Here is a 23,663-nt window from a genome sequence, read left to right as displayed (position 1 = left end):
CAATTTTTATTTACCAGCGAGGTCTACTTTTGTAGTAACATTGGCGATAAATTCCTGATCTGCACAGCATTTCTTGCTTTCTGTCGGCCATCTTGGTTTTGAGAGATTTTTGTTGCACTTACAACACCTGGCCAGTGGGTGGCAGTGGGAGCCAGACTGGAATCCAGAATGACTACATGTCTCATAATAATCACTTATCTAAACTAATGAGTTGGTGTGTCAAAAGAATGAGAAACTCTTGGGATAATGAGTTAGTATCTCAAATTAATGACATACTATAAGCCATTTAGCTATCTAGCTAGCAGCCTTATCTAGCCAAGAAGTCCGCAGTGCGCTTGCTAAACTAAGCTAAGCGTGGACAATTGCAGGGGTGGGATTAAGCAAATGCTAAAACTGTAATATAAAAAAGTTAAAAGCTTAAAGGATTCACATACCACCTTTAAACTGCTACTCTGTTGTCTGTTTAATTCCCCTCAAAACGTCTCTAAAATATGAAATGTCTCACTGTATCAGCTTCTTACAATCCCAAGCAGTGACAGTATATAAACTTAGTCCTTATGATAGAAACCCTTAGTACAATAATAAAGTAACGAGCCAGCACCAGAAATAGTGAACAAACATCAGCAGTGACAAACAGACACAGGTGCATGCTAAGCAGGCACTGGGTGATGAACTAACTGATGTTCACGTTGAGCCAAAAATAAAAACACGCCAAACACTGCAGAGCTACAAACACTACACTCCCAACCTATCAAGTGGCTGCTGCTCATCACGTAGAGATACCGCAAACACAGAGTCAAATCCGTCAGGAATATATTTAAAACATCTTTAATTGTGCGGTTACAAAATTCAAACTGTGTAGAAAAAATATCTTTCAAACATCTAGCTCATTAACAAGAGAGTGAGTGCTGTACTGTAGATTTGAAATACAGTGTTGTAGTTTTAAAGTGATATTCCCTGATATTACTTTTGCTACACATATTCTCATGTGTTCTGACCCAATATCGGCTGTTCCAGGTGTCGGCGTGGTGATACTCTCTCCTCCCTCATCGTCTCGCTGCAAACTCTTCCAACACACGCAAAGTTAACTGGGGCAATGTTGTGTTCCAAGTTGTTTTCTCCAGATTTGTGTGTGTGCTTTTTGAGATGCAATTTTCAGCTTTTTTTGGGTGCAGAAAACAGAGTCAGAAAAGCTGGAACAACAACAACAGCAGCAGCAGCTCTGGCTCACACCTCAGGGCCACCTGAGAGGCAGCGAGTCTGAGGCTGATTCCTGCCTCCAGAGAGAGCGAAATATCACTTTAAAAACAGATACACAGTGTAAACAGCACAACGCGTAGAAAATCTATAGCCCTGTAGACAAATAAAGACAAATATATTTTCACATGTTTGCATTTTTGTTTAACAATAAATAGAAAGATTCTTTATGACGCTGCTGGTAGGGGACAGAAAATGTTCCCTATTACAGTTTAACAAATCTTTTCCTGGCCATAAAAACTTTACAGTATTTGAAACATCAAGACAGTCATTACTAAAACTGACCAATTAACAACAATGATGTAGTGTAACACTTCTCCATGTGCAGTTCAGCGTAGTGTAGAAAATATGGGGAAAAAAAGAGAGAAACAATTATTTTAATTTTAACAGTCACTGAATACCTGATATTGAAATTTAAACACCACTACATTTATAGCATCTAAATATTTTACTTTGAGAACCATGCATCTGATTTTATTTGTTCATGGATCCCTTTTTTTTAAAATTGCAATATAAAATGTCTTGATTTGAATATTTTTGTTTCAATGTTCACAAATTCAGATCCAAAAATTCAACTTTCAGAATTTTCAAAAGCAGATTCAGGCTGCTAAAATGTGATTGGTAGATTTGGGTAGCTAAAATCTGATCGGTTAGTTTCAAGATCCAAAATTCAAGATTTTTTATATATATTTTTTTAATTTTGGATCTGAATTTGTGGACATTGCTAAAATTCATTTGGTTGAATTCAGGTCCAAAATTCAAGTATTTTTTTTTAACTTTTGGATCTAAATTTGTGAACATTGAAAAAAAAAACTGAAATTGCAAATTAATAAAATTAATATTCTAATTTTAAAAGGTGAATTCAGAACAAATAGATTCAAATACAGGATTTTTAAAATTAAGTATTTCAATGCTATGAATTCATTGATATTTATTTCAATATTAAAGCAGCTGTGCGGAACTTTTTACCATTAATAAAACTGTCCCTAGTTCGTATCACCCCCCCTTGAAGATCCGCATATTTATTTGAACCCAACAGTGACAAAAAGCCTTTCTCTATATGGCTATTTAGCGTAGCCTCGCGCGGGTCGGACGGACAGCGGAAGTCAGCAAACCAGTATACGGCACCCGAGGCGGAAGTAATTCTGCTCGCCTGCAGCGGCCCGCAGCCATTAAATCACAGAAGAAGAAGGAGCCGTGTTTACAGAGAGTGTTCTCCAAGTAAGCGGTACGCAACGGGCAGAACACACAACAGTTTTACCAGAGATGTATCTATAAGGACTTGGTTGTACTTTTGATGTCATGGCGGATAACAAAGGAGCACCATCTAAAAGAAAAAGAACAGAAGAAGGCTAAACGGGACAGTGATAGGGCTCGAGCCAAAACGCGTGTAAACCTCGGTCGGCCATTCACCAAGTGGAGAGAGAGCTTTCCTAATCGACAGGTATGTCATTTTTGTTTTTATTTAGAGAATATACCGCAACTTGTTAGACGTTGTTTTACTTCAATATATGATGACATGGAAGTTATACGCAAGCTAAATGTAGCTGATGTGAACCGCTTTTGTCTAGTAACGTTACAACAAACGCCACAAAATTATCTGTGACTGTGACCATGAACACAAATATACAGCAGGCAGTTGTCCTCAGTTTATAAGAAATTCAGAGCTACACCAGAGCATTTATGAACAGGTCTTACTTTACTACTAACTTGTGTGTAACGTTAGCATGTTTCCACTAATTACTTGGACTGACCTAATGTTAGTAGTGTTAGCTTTGCAAGCGAAGGCTGCAGGTAACAGCTTTGCTGTGTTGGATTAGATCAGAAAAGTAACACGACAGGAGAGTTTACTGAGTCATTTTGCTGTTTCCACTAACTACCTGGACTGACCTGACGTTAGTTAATCCTCTCGCTCTCCAAAACAAATGCATGCAGTAATTGCCGGCTGCAGTCGAGATTTTACGACACCAGGCTGTGGGTGTCATACCGCTTCAACCAAAGGGGCACTATAATCAACGAAAACGAAAAGTTCCGCACAGCTGCTTTAAGTATTTAATAGTTGTTAAAAATTAAAATAATTTTGTCTCTGATTTGCTTCCATAGTTAACTTTAAACGGATCAAATTTAAAGCACTCAGCTGTGAAAAGCCACTTAAGACCTCCACCTTTGTTTACACTACAAAACCGAAGGTGCAAAAATACATGAAAACATTTTATGGTCATTTTTAATGGCGGCGTGTATACAAATCCATTATTCAGTAATAGACATGAACATTTATAAGGTTATAGCGGACATATTTACATTCTTTGTCAATTAAAAGCATCTCAGTCGGACACATGGAGTCCATACTGTCTAACACTGATATTAACAATAAAAAATAAAGTCTACAGTGAAGGAGTTCAGCACTAAACGTGCTTTTGTCGAGTGAAGACAGAACCTGACATTAAGTCAGTTCAGGCAGGTTCGATGCTTCACACTGAATTGTGTCAGTTTGTGAAACCACATGACAGCTTCCGAGCAGGACTTCATCTCCCATGTTGCCCCTGTGTCTCACACTCTGGCGCTCACCGGTTCCCCGCGTCTGCAGTGTCTCTGTGTTTGGTTGTCTACACACCGCTCACTTGAGACAGAAAGCAAAAAGGGGAGAGCCATGATTGGACGACCTCAATCAGTAAAAAGGAGGTTAAAAAATGATGTCATGAGCGTCGCCGTTAGGCCGCGGCCTGTTCGCGAGAGGCGGGAGAGGCTTCTTGAAAAAATCTGTGGAGGGGGTGAAAAACAAGGTTTGTCTATGTTAGTGAACTACGTCCGTGGAGTCCTGGAATAAAAACACTGTCAATTAGAGCTCTATCTATAACAGCATAAATAAAAAGAGAATTAGCCATGGCGGCTGCTGCACAGAAGCAGATGAGATATGTCGACGGAGGGAAAATATAGATGAATACACAGACAAGCCTTTGAGTTGATTAAAGACGTCTGGCAGCATGAAGGATCCACACACATTCAAACATATGCCTGATGAGATGCAGAGAGAGAGAGAGAGACAGTGATGTGGGTCGGGGCTGCTAATTAACAGTCAACACACATTTAAGCCAGATAGAGTTCAGTGTTTCCTCTGCAACGCCACATCCAGGAATTTAACACCACTGCTGTGAAACTATAAAAATCCACCAGGCTTTAAAGTATCACCCTTAGAAAAACTAATGCAGTGCTGCTGAGTAGTTTCACTTTATATGATAAAGATACCAAAGAAAAAAACTGCTAGAACGCATTACAGCACAGAGGAAACACTGACTCAGTGCCAAGACAGTTGGTGAATAAATGAATCCACATACAGACCAGGTTAGTGAGAGTGAATGGCTTTAGAACAAAAAGGGAGAAATGAATAAAATCAAACAGTGGTTAAGTGAGAGGGATGAAGACTGACTGGACTTCACAGCATCTTTACCAGAATGTCTCGAGTCCCCGAGTGGTTCTAGTTTTGGCAGTCTAGAAACTTTTGGTGTGGCCCATCCAACTAAAAATAAAATAATAAACACAGATTAGGACAAATCCTGAAAAAAAAAATTAAAGTTTTAAGTGTTTTAAGTTTTGCGCACTCAAATCTATTGTATTCAATGTGGCAAGTGTGCTCAAACGCCAGAGTGACTTTGTCATGACGTGCAAGTGCTCCCAAGGGCCTATTTTTCCCTACCTTCGGGGGAAAAACAATGGACCAGATGTCTTAGTTAGCTGGACCCAAGAGCGCTGGCGCGCATGTGGGTGTGTCAAGCGTGCGGTAACCGTCCCCACTGTCCTTGGGTCTCGAAGGGAAATGCAATGAGTGAGGTACTTGTACCCCTTACTCCATTCTTCCCAATGAAGTTGCTTCAGCGAGACCCGTTACCTGTGACAGTGTAGTATCCTCGCAGTGCCTAGGGTTTTCACCCAAAGGGCAGGCAGCATGTGAGGACGCTCTACCGGTTAGAGTCTCATGTGAAGCCGAGCTGGGCTTTGGCGCAGATAAGGTGCCTGTCCCATTTCTACCCCTTGAATCTTCCACTTGGTATTGAGTGCCTTTGTTTGCAAGATAACCCTTGATGAGGGAAGTGAGAAATATTAGGGTAGAGATCTTTCCCTAAGAAATGGGACACCACTTCATGCAAGTCGGCGTGGCCGATGTGCAGGCATACGTCACACGTAGTCGCGACGCAATGAAAATGCTGGCTCCAACGCTTGTATTGTGGCGTGTGCAATGTTTATTCTTCTCCGTCTGATGAATCAACAGAGAAGAAATGCTGAAAACAGGAGGCGCCTATGACGTCTTCTAGTTCTGATCGATTTTGTTCGGGTAAGTCGATTTGTTTAAATATTTTGACGCTGTGTTCAACCGAGTTGCTGATGAGTTTACGCTAGTCCTACCATCTGTTGTTTGTATAGCCTACATTCCGATTGTACAGTAACAAATTGTTTTCCAAAACTTGCCTTATTTGCTGACTTCATCTTCCACTTCGTTGTAAGTGTGGGTCGGGGCTCCCTTGGAATCTAGGGCAGAGTGTTGGAAACCACTTCCACTACCTCAATTCTGTTTTGGGACAACACTAGCCTAAATGTGAACACGCACAACCAAGTGCAAGTGGGTATTTCTAGGGGAAGTGTGGGTATTGGGACAGGCCCAAGGACAAGATAAGATGGCTTAACTATGTACTCCTTTGCCATAAGGTAGACTGCTCAAAACAGCTAACGCCAGCTAGCTTTTGGAGTTGTTTTTGTGTTCTAGTGTGGACGGAGATATTTTGTGAAATGCAGGTTGAGTGGACAGAATTCGTTTTTAAACAGAGGGTGAGTTTATCTGTGTATGTGTAGACACGGCCTGAATTGAAGTATGACAAGTTCTGCTACCAAGGTGGCTAATATGTAGCATTTTCAATAGCTACTTCACAATAAATGCCTCTTCCTGGTTCATAAGTGGCAAAACTTTAAATGTGAAGCAGCAGGAAATGCTCAGTTTGTGCTAGCTGTGACGTCACACAGCTCTGATACGACTGAAAGTGAACAGTAAACACTTTGATTAAGCTGATATTGAAAGTAGGAACAGGAACGTAGGAGTTAAACTCAATAGGAAGCTACTAAAGTAGTTTTAAGAGGCAGACTGACCTGGAGGAGGTGGAGGGGTGGGGCTCTCTGCTGGCCCCTCCTCTGTCCTCAGCGGGTCCACCCTGTGCTTCCTCTTCAGGTGCAGCTTCCTCGTCTTCTTTTTGTCTTGCTCGCCTGTTGTGGCTGTCAGCACAGAGACATTTAATAAGGCATGAATTGGATGAAAAATCCAGATGTTCAAACTGGATCACATTAATAAAAATCAAATAGAAGTGGCTCCTCCCTTCTGCTTTCACCACTAGACTTGAGCAATTACCAACTGCTTCCCACAGCCATCTTTTATCGCTTAATTATCATGTAATTAATTATGTTTATCTATCAGACAGTCAGCACTTGGAGCCTGGGAGAGAAAAAAAGGATTCATATCAGACGTTCATTTCACTGGATATCTCTCTCACATTTTGAAACATCTCAAACAAATATTTGTTGCAGTCTCTGGGTGTTTGTTTAATCATTTGCTTTCAAAGGGAAAACAGATTTAATATCTTACTTTCTATTTATCTACAAGCTCTGACTTTTTTCCCCCATATGGTACAAAGCCGAACCACAAACTGTGAGGAAAGACTCTTCAAATAGGTGCCCACTGCCCTCACATCTAAACAGATAATAATTGTATCTGTCGTAATTACATAACTCCTAAATTAATATCTTGGCAGAAAGCACATTTTATAAAACCACTGAACTATTTGCCAAGTGATTGAAATCATGGGGTGGTGTCCAATCTATCAGGCTCACAATTGCTGCTATTCCCAGTCGTAAATACATATACAGTTATAAATTTAACTTCACGCTCACCTGAGCTGGCATTTTCCGGCGTTTGTCTTGTGTCGTCTGGCTCTTCATCTTCCTCATACTCCTCTTCCTCCTGATCAGCATCCGTCTTCGGGCTGTTGGTCCTGGTCTCCTGCAGCTCTCTTTGCCTCCTCCTCTCCTTTTCTTTATCCTCATTCTGAAAGGAACATGAAAGCCAGAAGTCATCTTCTTTCCAGTGCTTTGTGCAACAGAAGTTTTAACTTTGACTAGTTTTAAAGTAAGAAAAACACACAGAAAGCGGCCCAAATACACCGACATACACAGCAGTCTCACACCTCAGAGATCACGTTGCTGATTGGTTGGAAGGGGCTGGGCATGTTTTCATCATCAAGCTCCTCTTCCTGAATCTGCCTGCCCTCGCGTTCTGCTTCTTCCCGTTCCTGCCGTTCTCTATAGACAGAACATGATGTTAACTGTTTGGTTTAATGTCACTGTTCAGATTTAATTACAGTTATGTTCCTCTTTTGGAATAAATGTGTGTTGTGTCTTTTTTATTGTTCCTCAGTGTAAGAAAGCATGGTTAAATCATTTTTTATGTGTTGTGCAGACAGGGAGATTGCACACTTTGCCATTTTGACAATTCACTCTAACCAACCTGTCTCATCCTGACAGATCATCCGCTTTCTCTATTAGGACAGTGACACAAGAGTTTGATCGTGTCCTCACCTCTCCGCTCGTATCCGCCGCACTCTCTCCGCCCTCTCCTTCTTGTCCTGGTCCTCCTGAGCGCGCTGCTCAGCTGTGTCCTTCTGCACGCGCTCAGTAATGGCCTCGTAGTCTTTGGCAATGTTGTTGAGGAGCCACTTCAGGCCCTTCTTGATGGACTTGTCCACCTTTTTGCCGTAGCCTAGAACGGCAGAGCATGGCTCCTGGGGTAGGAACATACATAAAGAGATGATGATGAGACCTCAGTAGCAAAATACAAACTTGATACTGATGCACATTTAGTTCTGCAAGATACTTTGGATGAAAGCAGCCACCAGACTATCTATCTTGCTATCTTAAAGAGATAGGGCGGATTTTTTGAAGTAGGGTTGTATGAGGTACTTATCCATAGTCAGTGTATTACAAACAGTCGATGGCTTGACCCTGCTTGGAGAAACAGGCAGGAGTCTGACGTGGAAGCTAAGCGAAGAAGCAAAACGAATGTTTGCCAGCTAAAAAAAAGCCCAACTGAAAAAATCTCTAACTGTTAAAGTGTTCACGATATTGAGAGTATTTTCACGGCTTTACTTAACCGTCATACAGCAATTTTCAACAGGGAAATGAAGCCGTTACATCGCTCTTATCAAGGCCAAACTCCATTGAGAAAAACAGTAATTTTACATCAATGAACAGGGAGCTGCTGGTCTACCACTGCCACTATGATTAGTTTGTTTGTGTTAATATGTGACTTATGCAAATTAAAGGAGTTAGTTTGGATTCACAGAAGTTAGACAATTACACAAACAAACCAAATGATGGAGTCATCGGAAGGTCGGGCAGCTCCCGTCTTCAGCAAGCTAAAATTGCTGTTTTTGTGAATGGAGTCTGGTGGCTTTGACAAGAGCATAGATGGGGAAGTGATGCTCCTCCAAACTGGGGGCATGCTGACGGCTATCAACTGTATGTAATGTAATGAATATAGTTAAGTACCCCATACAACCCCACTTCAATTAATTACATTACTATCCCTTTAAGCTGACCTTTGCTTAAGATTGAATATGAGCTGTTTTCTAAAAACAAGCCTGGCTCTTTATCTACATTTGGGTGAAACCTCAGTTAAACCCAATGCCCTTAATGTCACTCAACTGCCGCTCCACAACAGGTGCACAGACACTTACGATCTGACAGAGACACTTGTTCTCGTTAACAAGCTTCTCTAACGACAGGTTCTCAATGATGTCTGCTTCAGCCAGCGCTCCCTCTTGGTCTTGTTTGTTGGCGAGCCTAAAAGCAGCGAAGGAATAACGACATATTAATGTTGTGAAGAAAAAGCTAAACAAAATTTGCAAGCGTTCTCCTGTGACTTGACTAGACCAGCAGTAGGTGCAGCCAACTCAGTGTTTGAGAAGAAAGATAAAGCAGCTGCAAGGAGAGTTACCAAACAATCTTTGCATAGTTGCTTAGTGGCTGGAAATCTTATGGAAATATGACTCTGTCCTGATTGTGGATTGTTGATTACGACACTATCTGCATACCTGGAGAAATTAAAGAATAAAATTTTTTTTTAAAAAAAACAACAAAAAAACTCTCTGTGCCTCAGTTGTGTCCTGATTACTGATTAAGGAATCAACCTGCAGTGCACATATATGCCGCAACAAATTGGACCAAGGACTCAAGACTTTAAGGCCGGGCAATTTCTCTGTTATCACTTCATCTTTTACACCCTGCCCTCTGTGCTTTCATAAGTCACCCATACGTCTACCAACATTAATAACACACAAGGTTATGATTTTTTTAGCCTTTGTCGAGTTTAACTCCCTTGGATGAAAGGACACTCACACTAGCACAGGTTTCCCTGCGATGCGCGGGTGCTGGAGGACCTCAGCCATGGTCTCCCGCGTCTCTTGGATCCTCTGGACGTCGCTGGAATCCACCACAAACACCACACCGTGTGACTCTGAGTAGTAGTTCTTCCAGATGCCCCGGATTCTCTTCCCACCACCCAGGTCAAAGATGGTCACCTCGAATTTGCCCTGCTTCAAGTCAACCTTAGAAAAACCAACTGTAGGAGCGACATCCTGGGGATTATCTGCCAAAAATAAAAAAACAGAAATCATGTTAGCAGAGGCAGACAACTTTTGTATAAAATATGTGTTAGCAGTGATAGCAGCGAGGCATAACTGTCAAGCAGCTTGATGTAAAATAAACATGATGATGAACAGTAAACAGAAGAGTAAGTGAGGCATAACAAGACAGAGATAACAGTTTAGAAACTCAAGTTTTCTATTATTTACAAAGATTTTTTTAGAACAAGAAAAATGTGGAAAACACCGAATCCTGTATACATTATTAACATTTAAAACAAACAGTCCTGACCTCCTTGGATTCCTCGTACTGTGGCTGTCTTCCCGGCATTATCTAGTCCCACCATAACCAGAGTCACTTTCCTGTAAGGTCAGAAAGGGAAAAATGAATACACATGAACAGAGACATCCCTATCACTCACCTCCTGGAGCTTAGGTTAGAGGTGAGGCAGAAGGAGAAGCATCATATGCCGTCAGTAGCAGTGAAGAAGCTAGCTGGGATAAGCTCTCGTGATGCATTTGGGGGCACTTATAAGCCAATTAATTATCTGAATGAGCAACGCAATCACAGATCTGTACAGAGTGAGTCAGCAGCAGTCACATGGACAGCTACCACAAATAAACCAAGAGAGAGATACAGTACATTTGCTCAAGGCAATATTATTACACATGGCTACATTAATAATATTTGGCCAATTATGGAATATGGTTTCTCTGTGTTCTGTTCACCTTGAGTCATTTGCTGCATCCATTTTTAATATATTTGTACTGAGACTTAACAGTGCATGCTGGTATTAGACACTACGAGTGCTCAAACAGCTTGGTGTATCCTGAGAAGCAACACAGGCACAGACATCCCAGCAAGTATGCAAGCATGCACACATGCACAATAGCCTGGGGCATCAACATGTGTCTCAAAAGTTCAAGTACTCTCACTTACTCATGCAAAGTTACCATTGTAGTCAGGATGTTACACATGCAAGTGTAACTTTTTAGACAGCAATGCAAGATTTCCACCATAAACAGGAATATAATCACAGCCTGGCACATTAAGCCCCAATTAACGTGTCCAAAATTTAAAAAACATATATTTGCAATTTAACATATACTTGCTGTCATAATGATACAGACGGATCTGGGGCCACTTTCTGAATACACCTTTCAAGACAAAGATATAGCTAGAAATAAGGCATATCCTTTAATCATAACAGGACTCTTTGCGTTTATATTAAAGCTACTGGCATTAAATCTTGTCTAGAGGGAAAATGACTAAAACAGAAAATATAAAACACGAGCTGTGTTTACTGAGTCCACTCAGTAAACACACACTGAAACTGAGAAAAGACTGCAAAGACCTAAGAAAAGATGCACACAGAGCTATATCGCATGCATAAACAACACCTGCTTTGTCTCCTGGACGCATACTTAACTTTGACACTTGCGCCGAAAAGACATCAACCGCACAATCCATCTAACTGTCCTCTCGAGCCAAGTGGCCTTCATCGGGGCAGCCGCTTGTTGTAACCCTCCTAAAAGGTGAGATACTGTTTGGCCCTTTGTCTGCAGCTAACCCATAAAGCTCTGTCTTCCTCGCTGCTACAAACCCCTCACAGCAACAGGCCAAAAGGAAGAGACCCGCTGAACAGACCTGGCTGTGGGATTAGGTGAGGATTTCTGACTAAGTCCAAAGGATCAGATGCCTCACAGGCACCACGTGGGTTAAGCACTCGCAATTACATTTTGCTGGCCCTGCTGCTTCACACTCAGAATGTTTTATGTGCTCTGTGTCCGGTCACAAAGGGATGCTCAGCTAAAAAATACTGAGAGTACAGACTGAGAGGCTTGAGGCGTGTTCAGAAAAAGTACAGAGCAGAACAGGAACACTGTATCATTTCTAAGCCAAGGTGAATCACTGAAATAAGATGCGAATATGATTATTTTCATGATTTATCTGCCACATATTTTCTAATGTTTGCTCTTTAAAATGTCACACAGTAGGGAAGGCAAGGAAAATGCATTTGTAAAGCACCTTTTAACAACAAGACAATTTAAAGTGCTTTACAGAAAGCATACATATAGATACCTTTCTGTCGGCATAACTGTAAATCAACTGATAGTTTCAGCTCTATTATTAAGCCTCCGTTATTTACCATATTGTACATCATCCACTTAATATCATAACTAAAGACAGACAGTATTTCAAACAAAACAAAAGGATCTTCATCATTACAAAACAAAATGTTTGCAGTGTGAGAGGCAGGCCCTTTACAAGAGTCCAACCAAGTGTTTTCTTTGCATTTTATTTGGCTTGGATGCTACAAGACAGATAAAATATAATGGACATTATTGGGCATGATGGGCATTAATCATGTCCCCTGTATTACTTTGGTTAAATCCACTTAATTTAGATCTGTCTGATCTGTCAGTGGTTGATGATGTGTGAACAAAAAGTGGATTTTAATGAACTGCTTTGACCCAAAACATCACATCAGTTGTATGATAGATTACAGGCTGGACTTCAACATCCAATGACGGCCCCTTCTAGCAAACTACTGAAACACACTGATTTGAGCTAGGACAGGAGGGATGGCAGATTTTTGCATCATAATAAAACCAAACTTACCTTGCAGGCTCTCGCCAGCGTTTCAGCCAGTTGCAGCAATTCGCCATCAGGCTAAACATCGCAGTCTGAGTCCAGATGACTGTGATCAAGTGGTCATCCAGCCAGAAGCGTCACACCACTATCCGACCCTGTTTAGCCAGCTGATCGATTCTTAACCTATATTGGCTACATAGCGAGCTAACTCATGATAGCAGCGACGTTAGCAGCGTATAAAAACAGTCCGCGTACACAGCACTGATGTATCAAGGGGTTGTGTTGTTAGTAAAAGTTTTTTCAAATAACATCCATCTCCAGAAACACAAAATCCGTGTCCCGTTACCTAAGGTTAGCTAAAGCTAATGTAGCTAGCAATAACGGTTTCTTGTTAACTCGTTTAATTTCAGTCCCAGCGCACAAGTCAGTCTGTCACCACGCGAATGAAAGTTGTACACATTAATGAAATAAAACAGGGTTTCATATTATAACGGAATGCGGCTACAATAAGTATTTTACTCACGAAGAATGAGCTAACGTTATCGTTAGCTGACTTGTAGCTCTTTGCTTTGTTTACGCCGTCTTTTCTGCTGCTAGGCTGCGGACGTGCTTACGTCATCTTACGTAATCAATAAATCAGCGTCGTTCTAAAATCTGTGAAAAAATGTATTTATTTACTGCAAAACTGTGCAATAATACATAACAACACACATATGTGCCAAAGATTAAGGTGTAAATAAATTATAAAATATACAACTTTATAGTTTACATAAACGCTGGATTTGTAAATTATTATTATTTCCTTAATTAAATAAAAGAACATAGTACAGATTCAGTACAACCTACAAGTCAGGGGTATCTCACACTGGACAGAAATATTAGGCAATAAAACAAATTAATAAATATTAATAAGAAAGTAGTTTCATATATTGCTGAACATTATTCAAGAAAAAAAAATGCTTAATTTACATGTATGAATTCAACATTATTATTCTGACTCTAGTGGTAACACCCAAATTGAGTTTTGCACTGATACAGACTTCATGATTATGATTCTATAGGCCTACCTAGTTATTTTATTAACTTTTTACTGCATATTATAACTGCTTTGTTTGATTTTATGTTGTCTGGATACATTACTGCTTGTTTTATAACTGTCTTGTGAGATGCCTCTTATTGGGGTTCTGTCCACAAACATGTCTGCAAAAGTACCTGAATCACACCCTGAAAGTTTTATTCAGCACATAATTCCACAACCTTTTGGTCAATCATCACAAACCTTGCTAGCAAAAGTTCCATTGAAATGGACCACTAGGGGGCACCACACATGCAAAAAATAAGATTGGGATAACACAAATCAGACTAGAAATCAGAAACTGACGGTCCAATCATTACAAAACTTGCAGGGTATGTTAAACAATAATGATTATTTATATATATAATTATTTAGAAATCAGTAAATAGGGGGCGCCACCTGTTCCAAACAAGTGCAATGGTCTTTCTTAAAATTTGGCCAAAAATCAATGAGGGTTTGATCAATCATCACCAAACTCAGTGAACTTTTTAACTCAGCCATTAAAGAATGTCCTCAAAATGTTTTGTCAGTTTCCAAAGAAGAGCGTGGCCTGGGAGAGATTTGGACTCTAATGAATGTGTATCTGTCTGATTGTCATCAAATTTGTTGTGTATGTTTAATGCAGGCATCCTAAATTGTCAAAGGTCTTGATCTTACACAGCTTTCAACTTTAAAAGGTGCATGCTGGCTTGAAACCCGGAATAGCCACTTGAGGCTATATTTATGATTATTATTATTAGTTATAAAAAGAAATATTTGTCTTCTTTCCCTATCTGTCTTTTATTATCAGTTTGCAGTGCTGTATGATCAGCAACACATTAACCATCTTTAAATTAGTTTATCTGATATTTGCTACATCCCCATCTAGTGCTGCAGATATATCTTTTCTTTTACAGAATAAATATTTTCTGGTGAACTTCAACCAGTAACAACAACAACAAAGAACTGAAGGAATTTTACAAGGTATTGAGAAAAGCACAGAAATCCAAAGTTGCTTAAAATGGCACATGTAATTCTTAGAAAAGGGATGACAAAAAAGGAAATGACTGACGTAATTCAGCTGAATGCAAAACCCATAAAGAGTGAAGTACAGCATGTCACCAGAATCAGTGATTCTCCTTCTTTCCACCAAAGTGAAAGTATATCAGAAACTTGTGGCTTCTGCAGTTAGTCTTTTTTCCTCCACATGAGACTGAATGTCAAGTGTCTGTTAAGGCAATGATGGATGCACTTTAAATCCTGGCCTGAGTTTTTGTCCCAGATCAACTGTGAGTCTACAGTCAGAGGAGTGGGGCAGGATGAAGAGTGAGTGTCAGAGTAAAACTACAACTGCTGCGCTCATAATACCACAGTAATAACCTTTATATGTTTACTGGGATCCAGTGAGGTAACTGGCTGAATGGACAGTAATGAGGCCATTGTCCTGTTGGCTCCTGTTTACCAAAGTATTTAAGAGGTGCTGAACTCATGAAGGAAGTTTAAAGCCAGAGTGTAATTCTCTTTAATGTTTTCCTCTGCTGAGACCTTATCATTGTTGCAGGGTCTTGTAATATTTCTGTTACATTAAGTGGGTTTTTAATGGAGCCAGCAGTGCAAATCTCCCTTTTATTGTAGATGAGTAATTACTGATCATTGCTTTGTTTTCTCCTCTTTAGTTTACAGCCCTCTCTACAAAGACTGTAATTAGCAGTGGACGTTTTTATAGTATATACAAATTATGTGTTTAGAATATATAGATGGTTGCTTTATTACTTTTTAAATTATTATCATTTGCTTCTTGGCTTCTTGGCTTTTTAAGTGAGTGGGTTTTATTGTGTTTATTGTGTTTGTTTTATTCACTCAGTATTTTAAAATGAACTTTCAATTTGTTCACTGTGTCCTCTCACTTCATTGCTTTTCTTTGGTGTCATCTTTTGGATGTTTTATTTATTGTTATTATTATTATTAGAGCTGCCTTATTATCATTATTATTATTATTATTATTATCATCATTATCATCATTATCATTATTATAATTTTATCTTATTTTATTTTATTTATTTATTTATTTATTTAATTTGTAATTTCAGATTAAACTCATTGCTCTGAGATGAGTGCTATTTCTGTGCATTTTTTGCTACTACTACTACTACTAGTAATAATACTAGTAATAAAAATGATAGTAATAATAATATACTGTAGCACCTTTTGTACACAAAAAGCGGAATTTATCATTTGAAACATTAAAATATATTTAATAAATAAAATTTAACATTATTATTAGTGGTAGAAGTAGCAAGAGTAGTATCATTATGTTTAATTTCTTAGATCAAACTCATTGCTCTGAGCTGAATGCTATTTCTGTGCAATTTCTACTACTACTACTACTACTACTAATAATAATAATAATAATAGCAATAATAATAATATAGCACCTCTCGTACACAAAATGCAGGAGAATTAAATATTAAAAATATTAAAACCTGTTTTAAAAAATAACATTTAATAGTAAAAAAAAAAAAACTATGATAATAATAAAATGTTAATAATATAGCAACAACAGCAATTATCATTACCAATCATCTTTTAAGACTGACCAGTCGTTAACAATAGTAATTATTTTTCAATTTATAAATAGATCAAAAACATAAAATGACATGACAAAAAAAGCTGATATTACCTAAGCAAAATAAAAAAAACTCATGATGCCCATTAAATTATTGGTGTATAATTATTAGTTGCCTCTAAAAAAATAAATACTAAAATGGAAATAACCAAGTAAAGCATAAGTACCTCAAATTTTAACTTATTAAAGTACTAAGAAATGTACAATTACATCTCCCCACTATTTTTTTACCACGTCACCAGGGCTTAGCTAAGTCTTCACTGCGCATGCGTTGTTTACACATCTCCTAAAACAACTGAGGAAGCAATTTATCAAGCCGAACGAGTCATTCTGGTTTTGATGAAGCGACGACCCTTCATCTCCATCACATCCCTGGTAATACTGTTCTCCTATAGTGTCTAATGTATATTATAGGAACATTATGTTCTTTAGCCGTTTGGAGTAGTAAAACAGTTCACATATGCGCAATGGACGTGGCTTTCCTTTTTTTTTGACGTCGGTTTTTATACGTCACAGCTGACCATACAGGCTACAATGTGAATACGTATTGCAGAGTCATTGTAATGAATGAGGTTGTCAGGTGCGTCTGTTACCTGTAAGCACCTTACTTGTGTGCGTTTACGCGCGTAGCTTGATACATTCACCGGCCACTTTGTTAGGTACACTGTTCAACTTCCGGTAACGCAAATAGCGAATCAGCCAACAAAGTAGTGATGCAGATAAGGGTATACGCAAGTGCATGTGGTACACCCACGTTGTTTTCTGGCTGTTTACAGTATACCCACCTATCACCCAAAAAGCCACTGGAATATATAGGAGAGTATACCCACTTCCTTCACAGTAACCTACCCATCAACTACCACTGCACCACTGTAACGAAGTATTTCCTCACTGTAGTAAAAATGGTACTTCTTCCATTTCTAGTGTTTACTGCGTCTCCTTTTCTGCATACTTTGTTGTTGGATGACCTCTCATCCTTAATTATCTTACAACAGTGAGTTTATAGATGATCTCTGACAGTGAATTAGTTATTGAGCTGATGCACTTTGCAGTAACAAAGTCCAAAGAGCTCCAATAAAAGCAGACGTAAAGGTCGCAGAGACACTTCTGCATCTTAAACATATAAATAATGTCAGCGGAACAAACAGGGAGAGACGGTGCCTCACTTTTGAGACAACTGTGGAATGTGTGAGACAAACCATAAAGCGTGCAAACTGCATTGTCAAACCAGTTCTGCACCACCAGAGCTATATGTGCTGTTAACACTTGCACATGTTGACGTATAGGCGGCACCACTTGCAGTGTAGAAAATGTTATATGAGCCGTCTTGGCAGGTTGTTCAGCCAGCTGTAGTAGAATAACCCCTTCACTTCCTTGTTGTATTTTACAGGTGTCTGCCCTCCTGCATCCACATGGCTCGTGTCTTCGTCTATGGCACCCTGAAGAAAGGGCAGCCCAACTACTACCGCATGTTTGAGAGCATCAACGGTAAAGCGGAGTTCCTCGCCTCGGCCCGCACCACCCAGAAATACCCTCTAGTGATTGCCAGCAAGTACAACATCCCTTTCCTCCTCAACATCCCGGGCCAGGGTCACCGAGTCCGAGGAGAGATCTACAAAGTGGACGACAAGATGCTGAAATTTCTGGATGACTTTGAAACAGTTCCCACCATGTACCAGCGGACTCTGGTCAAGCTGGAGGTGGAAGAGTGGGTGGGGGAGACAGAGGGAGAGGAGAGGCTGAAAGCAGGAAGCATTACTGAGGCGTTTGTGTACAGCGCAACGACGTACAAGCCAGACTGGCCTTCACTGCCATGCTATGAGAGCTATGATTCTTTTGGAGATCATGGGCTTGAATATGTGTACAGAGAGGCACGGGACTGATGTAGCTCGCTGGAATAAGTAGTAAGTAGAGTAGATCCAAGAAGATAGCAAATATGATCCAAGAAGTCTTCCTGTCTTCTACCTCTGTACCAATCAGCCTCCAGATATTGTCAAGGAAGTATGTGGAGGCCATCTATCAATGACATCTCATAAAATCATACTTGAAATCACTTCTGTGTCTATTTTTTTTAAGTTATCAAGATTTGTGTTGATCCAGGTCCTACAGTATGTACGGTATCTTTCAAAATCAACCCTCTAAATGCATTTCAGTTTGTTTTCCTCTTTTACAAACCTCAACACACACACTCCTATGATGTCAATATGTAACTCCTTGCAGGTCTTTGATTTATTTGTCTCATTGTAATTACAGTTGAAAAGGGCATTAGTCATGCGTCCTGTATGTGTTTTATGCTCCAGTTTCTCACAAGGATCAAGTTGCAAAAAATATTTGGTGTTCTGATTCACCCAAATACTTTGGACGGTGTGAATAAAACGTCTGCCACACCTGTGACATGTTTGTCAGCTATCTTTTATGACCGATGACAACTAATAAGGAGTGGAAGGATATCTGGTGACATGTAAAATGGTTTCAGTCTGCAAACGTGACAAAGCAAATCAGTTTATACACAGAAGGCATCTAAACCCCAACCTTAGGCATCATTTCAGTGCTGCTCTGTTAGCCATGTGCCTAAAGGACAACTTCACCTCCCAGATGACCATGTGTATATCAGATATTCTCCCTATGTTACGTTGAATTTGTGAAGAAAGCTTTGTTTTTCTCGCATGCCTCCACAGTGCACGAAGAATCCAAAAACAGGGGAAATTCATGATGAATTGAAGTCATAGGGGTCCAGGGTTATCAACAACAAAGCTACAGCAAAACTCCAATAAACTGCCTAGTCCCTTTTACTAGCCTTGTGTGGCTACACATTTTGACTAAAACGCCTGTCTCAATTAGACGCCTGGTCTGATTACTAAGCAGTTAATTTTGATAGAAGTTGTTTGGATGTATAAAACCAGGTTGAACTAATGTTAGTTAGCCGTTTAGATCACACATGTATATCCTCTTGAGACCCTTGGTTAGCATTTTTTATTTTTCCTAGCTATTTGGGATCAGTAGGACCTGATAAGTATAAAAAACTAAACATTGTCAACAATAATAAAGTGTCAGCGTCCCCAAATGAGACGATAATAAAATCCCAATGTCCTCAAACGAGTACTTCCTAATTAACAGCGTCTCAGCTTGTTACTTTTGCTAAAATCGGTCAAATTTGTTTCCATATCAAACTGCAAACATTATTTATGATAAATAAACAAGTTTCATTCATAAAATGTGATCAGGTTTTGGACCTTGTCCACTTTTGTGTTGGGATTGGCTGCAGACTGATTTGGTAGAGATGGCTGCCATCTTGTTTTTACATGAATTAGTGTATTGTGCTCTTACTACCACTAGATGGCACAAAAAAGTGTCCACGAATGAGGAATCCCCGGGTGCTGTAAAAGAAGTGTCATAACTCTCTCTGATGCACTGTCTGTCGGAGCTAAATCAAATGATACATAATTGATATGTTATTCAAAGCCTAATTTCTGCAAAAGTAATTTTTATATTGTAAGGTAGCTAAGCCTAAACTTAAAGCCACTAAGGGCCTGCATAGACAGGCTGATTACATTTGATGCGCTCACCTGACCAAACTGACAGCTGCTCATGCATAATTTATTTCTCACCGCTGGAGAGTTAAATGAAAAACTTTCATTCGTGAATCTGTGTCCATAAACCATTCAAAGGTACAAATTTTCAATAACTCTTCAAAGCCAGACCTCATTGACAAAAACAGTCATTTTACCTTGCTGAACATAAGACCTGCTGGTCTACCACTGCCTCAATCAGTTAGTTTGTTACTGTGTGACTTTGGTGTATTAAAGGTTAAGTTGGGATTCACCAAAGTCACACAGTAACACAAACAAACTACCACACACAAAAGATATTTGATATTTCCTGTCGGGTGCTAAACTCATGAATGAGTCAGTTGGTGATAAACCTATCCTAGAAGGTATGAATAAAATGTCTGCCACACCTAAAAATTACCTGTGTTAATGTCTCAGTTGGCACATGGGAGAGGAAGTAAATTCAATTAAAAAGAACATCACTGATGACTGCTTTCCCAGACATCTCTGATCAGGCAATAGAAGTATGTGACAAGAGCGAGGTTACAAAAAGTGAAGTGGGAGGACCTCTGTTTGTCAATCAACTTTCCAGATGTATTAGCAGCGATCCTGTGTCTATAAGAACAGTCTTTTTCCGGCGTTTGTGCACACTGAAGTCCAGATCTTCACCCAGGTGAGTGTCTCTCTGTGCAGACTCATCAGTAAAAGTCTTTCCTGATGCTTGGCAGGGAGCGGCTGCCATCCACCTTAAAAAATATGTTGTTTATGTTATTATTATATGTTATTTTATAACCTAAATTCATACAGTTTATGTTAATCTTGAATAGTAGTAAAAGTAATAGTAGTGTATAGATTGACTACGCTAAGGTTATGTTTATGTCTTTTAAGTGCTGAACTACAGGTGCATATATTTTTGTTTTTTCAGCTTGTGACAGTGCCATAATGCAGGTTTTAGTGCATATGTGTAAAAAAAAGTTGAGAAACAATGTTGTGCAGCTGAGATGCAGAGAAGTATTTTTTAATCTAGACCCTATTTACTCATGTTTTTCTTGGTAACTAAAAAACTATATTTTTTGAAATTGGTCCAGTTTCGAAGTACAGCACTGCAGCCAGACATGACCCCTTCACTCCCTTGCATATACTCCTGTATTTTACAGGTGTCTGCCCTCCTGCATCCACATGGCTCGTGTCTTCGTCTATGGCACCCTGAAGAAGGGGCAGCCCAACTACTACCGCATGATTGAGAGCGCCAATGGCAAGGCGGAGTTCCTCACCTCGGCCTGCACCACCCAGAAATACCCTCTAGTGATCGCCGGTGAGCACAGCCTCCCTTTCCTCCTCAACATCCCGGGCCAGGGTCGCCGAATCCGAGGAGAGATCTACAAAGTAGATGACAAGATGCTGAAATACCTGGATGATTTTGAAATGGTTCCAGACATGTATCAGCGGACTCTGGTCAAACTGGAGGTGGAAGAGTGGGTGGGGGAGACAGAGGGAGAGGAGAGGCTGAAAGCAGGAAGCATTACTGAGGCGTTTGTGTACAGCGCAACGATGTACGAGCCAGACTGGCCTTCACTGCCATGCTATGAGAGCTATGACGCTTATGGAGATCATGGGCTCCAGTATGAGGCCAAAGAGACGGGACTGGTGTAGCAGATCCAAGTCGATAGAAATATGATCCACAAAGTTTTCCTGTCTTCTACCTCCGTATTAATCAGCCTCTAGATATTGTCAGCGAAGGAGGTGGAGGGCATCTATCAGTGACATCACACTTGAATACACTCCTGTGTCTAATTTTGACTTGTTGAGCTTTGTGTTGGTCCAGTTCCTGCAATATGTACTGTATCTTTATTAATCAAGCCTCTTAATGTGTTTTAGTTGATAACTTAGACGGTTTCTTCTTTTTAAAAGGACTTAACGTCAACATACAGTCACATATGCTTGCAGATATATTGCCTTTATAATAATAATAAACAGAGTAATTACTATGATGTCACTGTGTAACTCCTTGCAGATCTTTAAGTTTAAGTTTATTCACTTTATTAATCCCCCTGAGGGGAAATTCAATGTTTTCACTCTTGCTTGTCAATTACACACAGGTCTGAAAGACACACACATGCACAAACAGGACCTATACATGCACAAAGTGGAGAGATGTCAGAGTGAGGGGGCTGCCCTTGGTGAGGTCCCCCGAGCGGTTGGGGGGTTCAGTGCCTTGCTCAAGGGCACCTCGGCAGTGCCCAGGAGGTGAACTGGCACCTCTCCAGCCACCAGTCCACGCTCCATATTTAGTCCGGACGGGGACTCGAACAGGCGACCCTCCGGTTCCCAACCCAAGTCCCTATGGACTGAGCTACTGTCTCATTATAATTATAGTTAAAAAGGGAATTAATCATAATTCAAGCATTAAGCTAGAGACCATCTTGATCGATGAGATCACTCCAGCTGCGATGAAGTGAGCTCAAAACGAATGTGGACCAGAGGTGAAACTGGAATGGCACTGACACCTTCCCTATTTCCCAACCCTCTACTTCCACCCCCTTTCTCAGACCACATCATCTTTCAAAACTGACCCTCATTTTGATCTCAACTACACACTTGTAAAGTTTTGGTGACACTGATTCATAAAAGTAAAAATGGCTCAGTTCCATTAAGTGTCCCAGTAAGCTATTCCAATGAACCACCAGACACAATGCCAGGACCTCCCCAAAATGCCTGCAGTGAAAAGGTCTTTCATTTCGCCATCATGACACACACTATGACTCACAAGGTGAAAACATTAATTGCTATTACAATAATGCCTTGTAGTTCAATAGTTGCACACATTATTTGGAGGTCCAACAGCACCCGCAGGCTATGGTAGGTGTGAACAAAACTAATGCCACACCTAAAACAGGTCTGTCAGCTTTATGTCACAATCAATGATAAAGAGTGAAAAGATATCTGGGGACACACAAAATTGGTTTTAGTCTGCAATCATACCAAAGTAATACAGTTTAAGACTAGAGCATATCTTGCAATGGAGAAAGGTGGTAGCCAATGGCCCCTTCCTACTTCCTACTCCCGTACAACCAACCCCCTTACGTAGACGACACCATCTTCAAACTAGACCTGCATTCTAATCTCAGCTAGACACCTCTAAAGTTTTGTGACTCTGTCTTGCACAGATGTGACACTTTGACAAAATCTGTCCATAGACGTAAAAACACCTAGTAAAATACTCAAAACAGCCTCTGTGACAGTTCTTGCACCATTTGGTGTTACCACATTTTGCATTGATGCCATACACTCACGGACTCACAAGATGAGAAGAATGCCAGCTGTTGCGACATTGTCATGTCTGGTAAATACACACAATGTTCTTACGCCCATGTGCCGACAGGAACTGCTGCTCTTACTCATTGTCTTGGGTCACAGTGTAAGCGAGGCAGTCTAAAAACCCCTCCCATTGGCTTGTGTTCAAGCAATTTAGGAACCGCTGTACTGCTGCGTTAAGAAAGGCTAAGTCAGACAACTATTTACTCGCTTTCACCAGCTCCTCTCATGATCAGAGCAAATTTTGGACGTTTGTTAAATCAGCTTGGAAAAATAATATCTCTTTTCCAACTAACATTGATAATGTGCACACTCTTTTAACAGACGGAAAGGAAATCTGCTCTGCCTGAAACAGTCATTTTGCTGCCTCTGGACATCTTTTTGAAACCACTATAAGTAAACAGAATCATACCCTGGAACGTCAGGATAACCTGGGTAATAGAGTGTGCCAGGGCTGACGTCAAAACCCGGAAGTTTAGCATCGCGCTGGTTCCCGAAAGAGAAAGTGAATGTGATTTTTGCATTGTGTTTTGGATTATGTCGGAAAATAAGATCTGTGGCTAACACAAGTTCATGATACTTACAGGTT

General features: G+C 40.1%; 3 protein-coding genes across 8 annotated transcripts; 2 read left to right on the top strand and 1 right to left on the bottom strand.

Annotated features, from left to right (window-relative positions):
- Positions 1 to 575: 575 nt before the first annotated feature.
- On the bottom strand, positions 576 to 13,117 carry arl13b (ADP-ribosylation factor-like 13b). Of its 6 annotated transcripts, none has more exons than XM_050063338.1 (10): positions 11,367 to 11,994; positions 10,228 to 10,300; positions 9,691 to 9,940; positions 9,030 to 9,135; positions 7,873 to 8,075; positions 7,482 to 7,596; positions 7,189 to 7,342; positions 6,394 to 6,516; positions 4,685 to 4,774; positions 576 to 3,877 (listed from the first exon to the last, which is right to left on the bottom strand). In XM_050063338.1, exons 1-10 carry the CDS (start codon positions 11,436 to 11,438, stop codon positions 3,864 to 3,866), a joined length of 1,200 nt encoding a protein of 399 aa, XP_049919295.1. In that variant the 5' UTR covers positions 11,439 to 11,994; the 3' UTR covers positions 576 to 3,863. The 6 variants fall into 6 exon arrangements, with proteins under 6 accessions (XP_049919295.1, XP_049919297.1, XP_049919296.1 ...); XM_050063339.1 differs by having other exon boundaries at positions 578 to 3,877; positions 4,706 to 4,774; positions 11,367 to 11,992; XM_050063335.1 differs by having other exon boundaries at positions 581 to 4,017; positions 4,706 to 4,774; positions 11,367 to 11,990.
- A 3,345-nt stretch (positions 13,118 to 16,462) lies between these two features.
- LOC126401829 (gamma-glutamylaminecyclotransferase B-like) lies at positions 16,463 to 18,264 on the top strand. The gene is made up of 2 exons (XM_050063348.1): positions 16,463 to 16,586; positions 17,602 to 18,264. Exon 2 carries the CDS (start codon positions 17,624 to 17,626, stop codon positions 18,092 to 18,094), a length of 471 nt encoding a protein of 156 aa, XP_049919305.1. The 5' UTR covers positions 16,463 to 16,586; positions 17,602 to 17,623; the 3' UTR covers positions 18,095 to 18,264.
- Positions 18,265 to 20,279: 2,015 nt separating this feature from the next.
- On the top strand, positions 20,280 to 21,750 carry LOC126401831 (gamma-glutamylaminecyclotransferase B-like). The gene is made up of 2 exons (XM_050063350.1): positions 20,280 to 20,432; positions 20,917 to 21,750. Exon 2 carries the CDS (start codon positions 20,939 to 20,941, stop codon positions 21,410 to 21,412), a length of 474 nt encoding a protein of 157 aa, XP_049919307.1. The 5' UTR covers positions 20,280 to 20,432; positions 20,917 to 20,938; the 3' UTR covers positions 21,413 to 21,750.
- Positions 21,751 to 23,663: the final 1,913 nt, after the last annotated feature.

The sequence above is a fragment of the Epinephelus moara genome, chromosome 15 (assembly GCF_006386435.1).
Source record: "Epinephelus moara isolate mb chromosome 15, YSFRI_EMoa_1.0, whole genome shotgun sequence".
In the NCBI taxonomy this organism is placed as follows: domain Eukaryota; kingdom Metazoa; phylum Chordata; class Actinopteri; order Perciformes; family Serranidae; genus Epinephelus; species Epinephelus moara.
Note: the sequence above shows the minus strand (reverse complement) of the source record. Positions and strands in the feature narration are given on the sequence as shown.